Here is a 12,412-nt window from a genome sequence, read left to right as displayed (position 1 = left end):
ACTAATATGATGAGACAGGTGCTAGGTGCGTGGGGGCAGGCATTATAATTAAGGTCTCTTCCCAGAATGTAATCTTTCAGGGTAGAGCCTGGGCGGGGAGCGGGACAGATGACGGGAGCGCAGGGGGAACAAAACACTCTCCATCTGGGAGCAGCGAGATGAAGGCCTGAGAGCCGGTATTCCATTGGGGAGGTGGGGAGGGAAAAGTGAGGTAAATGGGAGGTAATGCTAGGCTGGTGAAGCCAGCCAGCCTCTTTTAGCTCCCCAGCTATTAAACCCAATCCTCCGTGGAGCTCCCATCAGAGCTGGTGACTGCTCTTGGCCCCCCCCAAAATAGATGATGGCGTGAAAGGGGGGAGGGCATTGAGAGAGAGAGACAGAAAAGAGATTGGGAGTAGAAGATAATGGATGTTTGTTTATTTCACATATAGAATAAAACCAAGTAACCAAGGACAATCTGCTATGCATCCCGAAATTTTGTAGTTCTTGCAGGAGACATTCACTGCCGAGGACAATTTATACAGTCAATCAAATCTGGCATTAAAGTCTCATCAGAATATCAACAATTATGCTAAATATCAGCTTGCTGGTTCGCTGACAAGAAGTCTAACTATTCTAATCCTATTAAGGCAATCCTTGGAGAACCTGACACTTGTTTTACCAACTGACAGCATAAATTCTCACTGTTAATCTCCCAAATGGCCGTGCGGGTGCATTGACTTTGTTTTCATTTAAAGGTGTCACCCAAGCCTGACAGGTCCTTATACTACTGCTTCCAGGAACAACATCTCTCTTGCTGCAGATGTTTTCTATGATAAACAAGGGAGCAAATGTGGCCGGATTGGCTAGTGGGTAGAGCAGGCGCACATATACTGAGAGGTTTATGCCTCGACGCAGAGGTCCAGGGTTAGAATCCGACCTGTGACGATTTTCTGTATGTCTTCCCCTCTCTCTCCCCTTTCTCACCTAGCTGTCCTGTCAAATTAAAGGCAGAAAAGGCCCAAAAAATAATCTTTAAAAGAAGCTATAAAGTTAGCTAGCAAGTTAGCCATGATGGCTAGCGCAGGGAAGTCTGAAGAAGCTCTTCCAGATAATGACGGTGTCTCCATGAGCCAGCTAATAACGGAGCTAACAAAGCAACGAGCTTTGATAAAAGAGGACATCTCAGCTCTGATCCAAGAGTCGATGGTGCCGCTTCAGGCATCGGTGTATGCTTTAACGGAGACTTTGGCAAGTTTCCAATCCTGCTTGTGTGCTACAGAGACGCTCGCGGGCGATAACTTCGCTGCGCTGGCTGCGGCCGAAACAACTATCAAAACTCTGAAAGAGCAAAACGTGACACTTCTGGATCGAGTTGATGACTTGGAAAATCGGTCGCGGAGAGCAAATCTCCGGATCTTAAACGTCCCGGAGAAACGCGAGAAAGGCCAATCCACAATCAAGTTTGAGTCCGAGATGTTAATGGAAGTCATGGGTCCCAAAGTTTTTGAAAAACCTCCTGAATTGGAACGAGCACATTGATCTTTGGGGCCAAAACCACAAGAAAGTCGGCCTCCTCGCCCACTGGTTGTGTGTTTTTACAGATTCCAAGAGAAGGAAAAAGTGCTAAGATGGGCCAGACAACATGAGGCAAAGTATAAGGACTCCACTTTGAGGATCTATCCTGACATCTCCGTCGATCTTGTCAGAAAACGCACCACTTTTAAAAACGTCAAACAGCTGCTGTATCAGAAGGATGTACGATTCCAGTTGCTTCATCCAGCACAACTACGAGTTCGTTTTGAGGACGAAACACTTGATGAACAGATTTACCGTTGATTGGCCCTGAATGTTTTTTTTTTTTTTTTTTTTTTTCTTTTTTTTTTGTTAATTTATGCGGTACTGTGTCTGGTAATGTTGCCTGTGGTCCGCTTATACACTTATTGGTAGGCTTGATTCTACATTTTATGCATAAGTTTTTCTGGTTAGCTACATTATGTCGGGAGCTCTGGGAAATAACGGAAAAGGATATGGACTTGGATCATCGGGAGTTGAGAGATAGTTGTGAGCTGCTGTTTGTCTTTGTTAAACAGACAAATCTAGAATGTATTATAGTTTGGTTGGGTTTGTCAAAATGTACCTTTCTCTGGGTGTTTTTTTTTTTTTTTTTTCTTCTTTCTTTTTCTGCATTTTCCATGGGGCTAATGGTAGACACTGGTAGTAGGGTGACAAGTACTGGAGGGTCAGCTGTGCGCTTTGTTAGTTGGAATGTTAGAGGTTTAAATGGACCAATGAAAAGAACTCGTATATTTACGCATTTGAAGAGATTTAATAAAGAAATTTCTACAGGAAACGCACCTACGTACTGAAGATCATAACCGACTGAGGAAAACTTGGGTCAGCCAGGTCTACCACTCCAGTTTTAACCATAGGGTTAGGGGTGCAGCAATCATTATTCACAAAAGAATACAGTTTACTGCATCTGGAACGATTTCAGATCCCCAAGGGAGGTACATTTTTGTATCAGGTCATCTCTTCAATATTCCAGTAGTTTTGGTCAGTGTTTACGCACCCAATTGGGATGATAGTTAAAAAAATATTTTCCTTGTTACCGGATTTAAATCACTTATCATCTTATATTTGGTGGGGATATGAACTGTGGATACAACTATTGATCGTTCCAACCCTAAAACGATACCCCTTTTAAAAATGTCTCAGACTCTTGCTGGTTATATGACGCAAATCGGCTGTGTGGATCCGTGGAGGTTTTTATTTCCTGATAAAAAAGAATTCTCTTGCTTTTCACATGTCCACCAGACTTACTCAAGGATAGATTATTTATTTACTGATAAAAGGTTTATCCCCTCAATAAAAAAGGTAGAATACTAAGCTATTGTTGAATCAGACCATGCCCCCATCATTCATTTGTTTTTCTTATAACTACCCATCGCAGCCTTGGTGGAGACTGAACACAACTTTAATTTCAGATGCAACCTTTTGCCAATTCATATCTAGTGCGATTGACAACTTTCTGCTAATGAATAAAACAGACTATATCACCATCATTATTATGGGAGACACTCAAGGTTGTAATAAGGGAAGAAATAATATTGTACTCTGCCTCACGTAACAAAGCAAAGAAACAAACACAGGAGAAACTTATTGAATCTATACATAAAATTGATCATCAATATGCTATGGCCCCAACACCATAACTACGAGAAAAACTGAGCCTTAAGACAAGATATGATTTATTATCGACAGAAAAAACAGAGCGTGATTTGGTTTTTGCCCATGCTAGGTTTTATGAACATGGAGAAAAGGCGTCTTCTAGCCCTACAGTTAAAAATTAAATCAGCATCCCAGCTTATTCCCAAGATTAGGAAAACATGTCAAGAAATTACAGTAGATCCTCAAGAAATTAATTCTACTTTTCAAAAATTCTATTCAGATTTGTATACTTCAGAATTTCCACATGATGAAACTCTTATGTCAACATTCCTGGCTAATGTAAACTTACCCTCAGTTAAACAAGATCAAAAGAGTAATCTGGATAAACCTTTACAACTTCAAGAGATAGAAGACTCAATCAAAGCCATGCAGAGCGGTAAAGCCCCGGGACCAGACAGATTTCCCGTCGAGTTTTATTAAAAATTCTCTTAAAAACTGTCTCCATTACTGCTCAGTATGTTCAATAATTCTCTCGAAGAGTCAACATTGCCATCAAGTCTTACACAGACCCATATCACAGTTCTCCTGAAGCCAGATAAAGACCCCGTGGATTGTAGTTCCTATAGACCGATTTCCTTATTAAATGTGGATGTAAAAATTTTATCTAAAGTATAAAGCCTCTAGAATAGAGCATATAATTCCAGATGTTATTTCACAAGACCAGACGGGCTTCATCAAGGGGCGTCACTCCTTCATTAATATTTGAAAACTTCTTAATGTTGTGCATTCCTCTGCGTCAGAGAGTAGTCCTGAAGCATTTGATAGAGTTGAGTGGAACTATCTATTTGCTGTGTTAGACAAATTTGGATTTGGTTCAAAATTCACTTCCTGGATTCGCCTGCTTTATAATTTATACTGTTTATTGATCTTTATTGATTATTATCATCAACCAAAGGGAGCTGTAGTCACAAATAAAATATGCTCACAATACTTCTCTCTGTCTAGAGGTACATGGCAAGGTTGTCCCCTTAGCCCTTTGCTATTTATTTTGGCTATAGAGCCACTATCATCAGTACTCAGATCCTCACAGTCTATTAGTGGTATTAAAAGAATGAATGTTGAGTATAAAGTTTCTTTATATGCGGACGATCTATTATTATATATAACTAACCCGATGTCATGTGCCTCTCAGATTGTGAAGATATTTAAAGACTACGGGTTCTTTTCAGGTTATAAACTAAACTTTTCTAAAAGTATATGCTTCCCTATAAACCATATGGCAGATTAGATTATGGATACAGACTTGACCTTTTGCATATCAAAATCAGGATTTAAATACTTAGGAATTAATATCATTCGTTCATACACTGGTCTGTTTACATTATTTTAATTACAGTTTACAAAAAGTCGTTTATTGGTTTCAATCTCCAGATACAGAATGGTGTGCAGCGGAAGCTAAATCATGCAAGTCAACATCTCTTGCGGTGCTGATTACAATGAAGTCACCATTCTCGCCATCGCAATTCTCCTCAAGTCCAGTTGTAATTTCGATTCTCAAAATATATAACCAGTTTAGACAAGCATTTCAACTCACAGATTTTTCCTTGGAAAGCCCCATATGCTATAATCATCTTTTCCCGGCTGCCAAGCTAGACCCTACTTTCAAGCAATGTCAGCACTTAGGCCTAGTTAAATGTAGTGACTTTTTATTGATAATGTTTTTGCTAGTTACAATGATCTTGTTAAAAAATGTAGTCTTCAAAACTCAGATTTTCTGAGCCACGTTTAGATTTAGTTCTGAAGGTCCTTCACACCTTAAGGGATTTATTTCAAAAATATACAACCTGATCATGTCATTCCAAAATGTATCAATAGAAAAGATCAAAACAGAATGGATAGGAGAGTTAGGAATCAACATATCTGAAGACACCTGGGATAGAGCTGTTGATCAAGTAAATGGGACTTCTTGTGCAAGACTCAATCTGATTCAGATGAAGGTTATTTACCGTATTCATTATAGTAAAACAAAGTTGGCTAAATTGTACCCAAATATAGATGAAACATGTGACTGCTGCAATGCATCAAAGGGAGATCTAACCCATATGTTTTGGTCATGTCCTAAATTGAGACAATATTGGTTTTCAGTCTTTGAGATTTTAAACTCAGCTTTTAAATTAAGAATTCAACCCAATCCAATAATGGCTCTGTTTGGAGTCAGAGGCGACGACTCCCAAATAGCTAAAAATAAAGAGAATACCCTGGCTTTCGCCACTTTAATAGCTAGAAGAAGAATTCTCCTGGAGTGGAAATCACACAATCCACCTTAAATGTCATCATGGCTTAGTGATCTAATGATGTTTCTAAAAACTGAAAAAATAAAATATTTTCTCAGGGCATCATCCAGAATATTTTACAAAACATGGGACCCTTTAATAAACTATTTTGAAAAGAATATACTCCTCCCTCTTTAAAGTAATTTGAGGACCCCCCCACCACTTCCTTTATTTATTATGTATGTATATATGTATGTATATATATATATATATATATATATATATATATATATATATATATGTGTGTATGTATATGTATATGTATGCATACATATATACATTTCTTTTTCTTTTATTTTTATTTATTTATATTATTATTATTTTTTTGCATCTGGGGTTGTTGTGTTGGGATAGGAATCTGTAAGTGAAAATTGAAAAATCAAAGCCTTTAACAGTGTTTGTCACTGAATATTTTCAATGTACTTTGTTCTGATAAAAATAATAATAAAAAGAAAAGAAAACAAGGGAGCAAAGCTGCCTCGGTCTATACACATGGTCAATGAGGCAGGTGCTGACATCACGTATTACACAAAACCTTCAAAAGGAGGCCTTGGAAAAACACAGCATATAAATCATTCATTCATCTATCCATGAACTAGTTCTACACAAAACAGCAATGGGTAACAGAGGAAATGTAACGATATGGTATTACTGATATGCTGTCCAGTCAATTGGAATTAACACACATACCTGGAAAAATGACAGACATATTCTTCTTGTAGATGGCAAAGTCGGTCTCGAGGAAGACACAGAAAATGACCCGTGTGATCTGCACAGGAAGAAAAAGAGAAAAGAGCAGTAAGTGTCATTGTTAAAACAAACATGACAGAAAAACAAACAAGGCAAGTTTAGATCTGATCATACTCTGCACCAGCAGGCCATATTCATAGCCATTGAGAAATCTAATTAGTTACCCTCCTAATCAAGACCACCCAAACTAGACCCTCTGAGAGAGAACATTACAGCACATTACATCAGAATAAGCATTATTGAATGGGTGCAGTGGTTGAGCAAAGCAATCAGTATCAGAGAAAGTGCAACGACATTAAAGTATAACATTAATGATGAGCAATGGAGAATACTTTCACCCAAATTGAAAATTACAAGAGAAAATGGCAAAGTATTTTATTCAGGACCATAAAAACAATGCACACAGACAGATGCAGAGGTGACACATTCACGTTTTAACAATGTTGGAAAGAAACTTTGTACAATGGCTGCTAAAACAAAGTAAAAGTCTGCTACAGTATGTTTGTGTAACATTTTAAGCGAGAAATAGGCCATGCAGTTGCTGAATCTATCTTCATTTCAGATCGACAAAGGTCAGTTTAAAAGATTTTTGTCAGATTTTGAGAGACTCTAGTCACGCTCATTCGGCTCCCCATTTCCGGGTAATTTGAGTCCGACTGCCGGCAGTGCCCGCCCACCGATTATACATGTCACATCGGCCAAAATGAAGGCCGACGGCCCCTTGGACGGACAACGGCACAGAACACACTCAACAGACTCGAGTCACTGACCTCGCCAGACTGTCCAACGGCCGATTATCGGCTCTATGTGTCCGGGCCTTAAAAGGTGAAATCAGGCTCTTAGCACCACATACATTGAATCAGTGGGTGTTGCTGAACAATGCCAGTCACTCCTCTGTTTTCTCACTGCCTACTGAGATTCAAAACTTTCTAATCACTCAGGATGACCTGGCTTTCTGTATTTGCTCACAATGCTCCCAATATACCAACTGTGTAACTGAATCATTTGTGCATTATTTGAAAGCTGAAGCTTCACACTCCGAAACATTGCCATCATGTTTTTTGTACAGATAACCAACCTTTGAACTTTACCACAAAGTTAGCTTAGGTTTGCTGTTGATGCAGCACAGCAAAGGATGCCATAAAATGATGATAAAGAAACCCATTTTACTGATAACGTATTATACCTTCCAAGGGGAACAGATTAGAAAGCAGAGAGGTTCCTTTCTGTTTCAGAACAACAAAACTCAAAACAACAAAACGAGCTCACTGGCTCTTAGACTCAACAAGGAGTTTATAACGACAAATTAGTAGTAACTTCCAGCATATTTTAGCTATTTTACTTATATTAGTAGGGTCAGTAGACATCCGATAACCATTTTGTTTTTCACCCTTTAGGGCCAAAATCATTCAAATAATTGGGTTTAATATGAAAAGGAAAGGGATTTATTTTCCAGAAAGCACAAGGGGATGATGAAGTTGGAGAGCATCATGGTCTCTGGTACTTACAATAGTCCAGACATACACCAAAAAAAGTACATGTAAATAATATATGCCACTTTTTCAGTCAACAATTTCACAACTGTGTGTTGTAATTCATACTGGTTTATAAAAACTGATATAAAGCTATTCACTGGCCATCTACACTTTCTATACTGTGATAATGTGTCTAAAATGAGTGACTTACAGAGCTTTTGAAAGACTGCAGAGAAAGAGGTCACCTCTTTCACTTTCACCCTTCTCCAGTGGAGTCTTAGATGTGCAGGCATCAGTCACAGAGATGCATTACACACCACGACAGCATATAATCGCTTGACTGAATAATGGCAATTTTACACAACAGCCATAATGGTAGCTTTCCGCCTCCGCCCCCCCCCCATCCTCTTCCATGCAGGATAGTGATGTTATGGGGGAATAAAGGAAGCCCACCAGCTTTAGCCCCATTTCTAACCCTGCCCAACACAAGGATCTGATTCAAAGAGGCACCCTTCTGGTGCTCATACAGACATATATCTATTAATAGTTTATGATCCGCGCTTTGGAGTAAATGTTAAGAGCTGCATCCAGGATGGTTACATTTTATTTTGCTAGATGTCTTGGGGGGGGGCTTTGTTCATAAAAATGTAGACTCACTCTGTCAACCGCGACAGAAAATGAAAGCAAGCTTTAAGTCTCCTTTGAAGTCGTGGGCTCGCTGACAAACAGATTGTGAGAAAAGTGATAATACACCAAGATAGTGCATACCACTGGGTGCTGGAAGGCCACAGGACAGCAGCTCCCCAGGAATTTCCATTACTCTTTTATGGAGCTCCATTCTGAAACTGACTGCCCACTGTGAAACAGGATGAATCATGGATTCATGCCTTTCATTGAAACACACGCACACGCACACACACATACACACACACACACACACACACACACACACACACACACACTCACACCACTGATGTTGATTACATTTTCCTATGTTGTGTTTAATGTTACAAAAGAAAAGAAGAAATATTACTCTGAATTAACAACTCTGAGAAACAAAACCAAACGGAAAATCTTAGTTTTGATGTCATGAAGAATCTAATCTCACTCTCCCATTCCCTCTCTGTCAATCTCTTTGTGTAGTTCTGTTAAAGCATGTCCACATTCTGCAGAAGACTTGGGAAAGTTCTTTTATTCTAAAGATCAGAAACACATCGTATGGTCTTTGACATTGACATTCTGTCTGTATCCAAACAAACTGCAGGCCAGGCTTTCTTAACAGTTTAAAATGAATCAAATACAACAGAGAAGGTGATCTGTAACTTTTTCTTTATAAATGTAAATTCTAAGTCTGTACTTTCAAAGTCAACCAGAGACAGCTTGTCTCCTGCATGCACACATACAGTACCGTATAGTCATAGATGAAGAATCTACTGTATAAGAGTAGTTGGAGAGCATTTCTCTGAATAGTAGTCTGAACCAAAATCACATCCACCAGATGTTTTCAATCATATACACTTTAAAATACATTGTTCGTTCTTTATCACATGGATTAGTGATGACACACAAACTCACTATATTTCCTACCTGCTTTATATCGATAATTACACATACATAAAAAGAGAAAGCATGATACACAAAATAGCATTACAATGCAAGAGTGTAATTATATTTAAATATGAAATACATGAATTAGCACCACGAGAAATACGAACAAACAAAATATACTCTTTTGGACCATTAGGGTAAAAATGAGCATGATGTTAATGATCACTTCAGAGTAGAACCTGCTAAATACTGGAGATGAGGCCCAATATTTTGAGCTGAGGCTGCGAGGTGTGTGTATGCTGGTGTTTGTGTGTGTTGAGCGTGCACTCTGCAGTCGCCAAGGTTGAAAAAAGTTAATGGAAGACTAATTAGAAAGCTGGGATCACTGCATGCAAGCCTGCCTAGTCATTACTCATCCCTGATTGGAGGGCCTTTGCCAAAGAGTGAACACAATATGATCGGGTCCCCTGGTTGCATATGGGAGGGATGGTCGCCATGACAGAAATGTGTTATGCACAATAAGCTGCAAGACGGTGTGGTTGGCTTGACCTGTCGCTCTTTGAGACCCAGCCAACTTGGGGAAAAGATAAGAGTTCAATGGACTGGAAGAATTTTGACAGAAACCGTGTGTTTCCTCAAGAAAGTGACATTAACATGTATATGGCATTCTTCAGATATCACTTTGAGTAAAGATTAAATAAACATTTGAAATCTTTCCAATTAATTATTTAATGCCCAATACATACTAGAAAACAAGTGACAACTTGAAGTTGTTGAGCGAGTTTCGACAGTGAGGCGAGAGCATACTTTATTTTCTATTACAGCGTAAAGACATTAATTTATGGTGCAGACATTGTTTGTCAAGACTAATGCTCTACTGTGGAATATTTAATCATGCAGGTTAAGGATCTAATTTCAATTATTTCATTTAAACCTTCTGCAGAACACTTTCATCAGGCCTAATCAATTCAAAACCATTGCCTCTTAGTTGTAATTGGGTTCGGAATATATGATAAGTAATTAAAATGATAATGCCAGGGGTGCAACCTATGCCTTTGTAACTCATTTTCATGTCACATGAAATGCAGAGAAACAAGATTTGGGAGTGGCTAACTATCAATTTGTGGCGGATGCATGTGCCACAGTGTTAATGAGTAGCATAAACCAATATGAAAGTGTCCTTTGCCCATATTTCTTGTTTCATGAAACACTATATGTGATTTTTAATTTGTGTGTATCTGTGGCTCATCATTGTAGCTCAGGGCTCACCAGGTGCCCCAGAATCCTATTGGCTGGCTGACAGATGAGCTGTCATAGCTGGCCAACCATGCCCATAATTACATTGGGGGCACTGCCAGCAGAATCCAACGTGCAGGCACAACACGCGCACTTTTACTACTTGCATTTCCTTCTTGATTCTGTCATAAACAATAATAGGGACAGCTTGCCCTAGCATGTCTGCTCCAGCTGGAGCCCAAACCCAGGGGAGATCTGTGTCTATGTGTCCTGTGCTGCCTTGTTACTGAGGCACAGGCTTATGCAGGATCCTGAATGGCTGGATCCAGATGAACAACAGTGACAGGAGACTGATATACTGTACAAAATTAACACTGGCTGAAATAATTCATTCATTGGCTTTGTTTGCTTATGACCAAGGTCGTATTGAGTAAACACCAGCATCGACTGGATGGAACGAAACCTGGGCAGGTCACCAATCCATCACAGCGCCTGGGCATAATGAACTGTATGTATCATACACTCCCACATACACACAGTAAATATGTATTGTGTTTAGGATTTATTCATCTCTGACATGACATATATGACATAGGAGTGTTGCACGTGTGATCATACACTCATAGTCCATGTCATTGTTCGAGACAGATTGAATAATTCAAGCAAATTATTCCTGAGCCAGAAATATCTCCCCATAAAACACAGCCTCCTAGCTGCATCATCAAAACCATAATCAGTGAGTGCTCGTCTCCTTTGTTGTCAGCAGCGCTGGATTGGATAGAGGGTTCACTTTGAGGCAGGTGGACCATATCCAGGCTATTACTGATGTAATTACACACACCTGCGTCCCCCTTGCCACTTGTACACACAGCCTCTGCATCTTGGAAAAAAACTCTGCTTGGGTCTGACAGGCTTCCATGGTCAGAGCTGTGTAAACACTCAAACACACATACATATTTGTAGATCCTTGGCGACCATGACAGCACAACTACCCAGGCCAAGTTCTGCTCCTTAAAATCTGCTTGTCACTGTGACATCAGTTAGTGTCCACTGGCTTTACCAGCGGTAGGGATTATGCTGGTGACAGCAAAAGCCAGACACTGGCTCCGGCTACTCAGCTGAAGCTGTGAGTAGCTCCTCCATTTGACTTTGATTGACCCCGTCTGCCGAGAGAGCTGCAGCTCCACCTGCGGCAAGCTTGTGAATTATCATTTCAAAGAACTGCCCAGAAAAGGTTATCCCTTTGAACAAAACGCCTCCATCCAAACATCAAAGGAGAAGCCTGACATTGGGCTTTGAGAAGGCATGGTTATGACCAAAGCCTGGAAGAAAGTGCTGAGCTCAAAGTCTTACTTTCCAAAGCCAGTCGACATTAGCTGCTCACTATAATCACGATAAGGGCAATAAGGATAGTCAATGAAGTCAGCCTAATATTGCTAAACAGACGACAGATTTTGGTAAATGCTTATGTACACAATTATGCATGAGTGCTCAGCACAGTGTGACTAAGTAGAAGTGATAACATTCTGGTAAGCTGCCTGGTTATTTCATCAGTGTAAAACATCACCATGGTGCTTCTAAGGCCATTTATGCAGTGCAGAATATAAAACATTTTGACAGGAAAATGCTGTCTTGCTAGATTCGGAAAAATCCGTAAGATAATATATCAGTAATTTGTATGTTAATTCAACAAATGTTGAGTGTGCCTCACATTTTCCTTTACACATTAGAGCTGAACAAATAGTTCCTACTACTGTGTTATTCAGGCTTCATTGCTGCATGGTACTGTAGACAAAAAATGGAGTACAGCATGCTTGAGGCATCTAGCATTTTAGCTCACATTTTCAAAAATTGTTCTTTCAAAGTTAAAGAGACATCACACAGACTTGCATAGGCTTTGAGCTGTTCCTGCCAGCTCCC

At 39.6% G+C, this 12,412-nt stretch overlaps 1 protein-coding gene across 5 annotated transcripts in view; it reads right to left on the bottom strand.

Moving 5' to 3' along the window:
- Nucleotides 1–12,412, bottom strand: part of macrod2 (mono-ADP ribosylhydrolase 2) — a 442,811-nt gene that overhangs the window by 36,095 nt on the left and 394,304 nt on the right. For all 5 annotated transcript variants that reach the window (XM_028603086.1, XM_028603087.1, XM_028603089.1 and 2 more), the window contains exon 9: nt 6,174–6,252. In XM_028603086.1, coding sequence (XP_028458887.1) covers nt 6,174–6,252 — 79 coding nt within the window. The remainder of the gene's footprint in view (nt 1–6,173; nt 6,253–12,412) is intronic.

This window comes from Perca flavescens, chromosome 17, assembly GCF_004354835.1.
Source record: "Perca flavescens isolate YP-PL-M2 chromosome 17, PFLA_1.0, whole genome shotgun sequence".
Taxonomy (NCBI): domain Eukaryota; kingdom Metazoa; phylum Chordata; class Actinopteri; order Perciformes; family Percidae; genus Perca; species Perca flavescens.
Note: the sequence above shows the minus strand (reverse complement) of the source record. Positions and strands in the feature narration are given on the sequence as shown.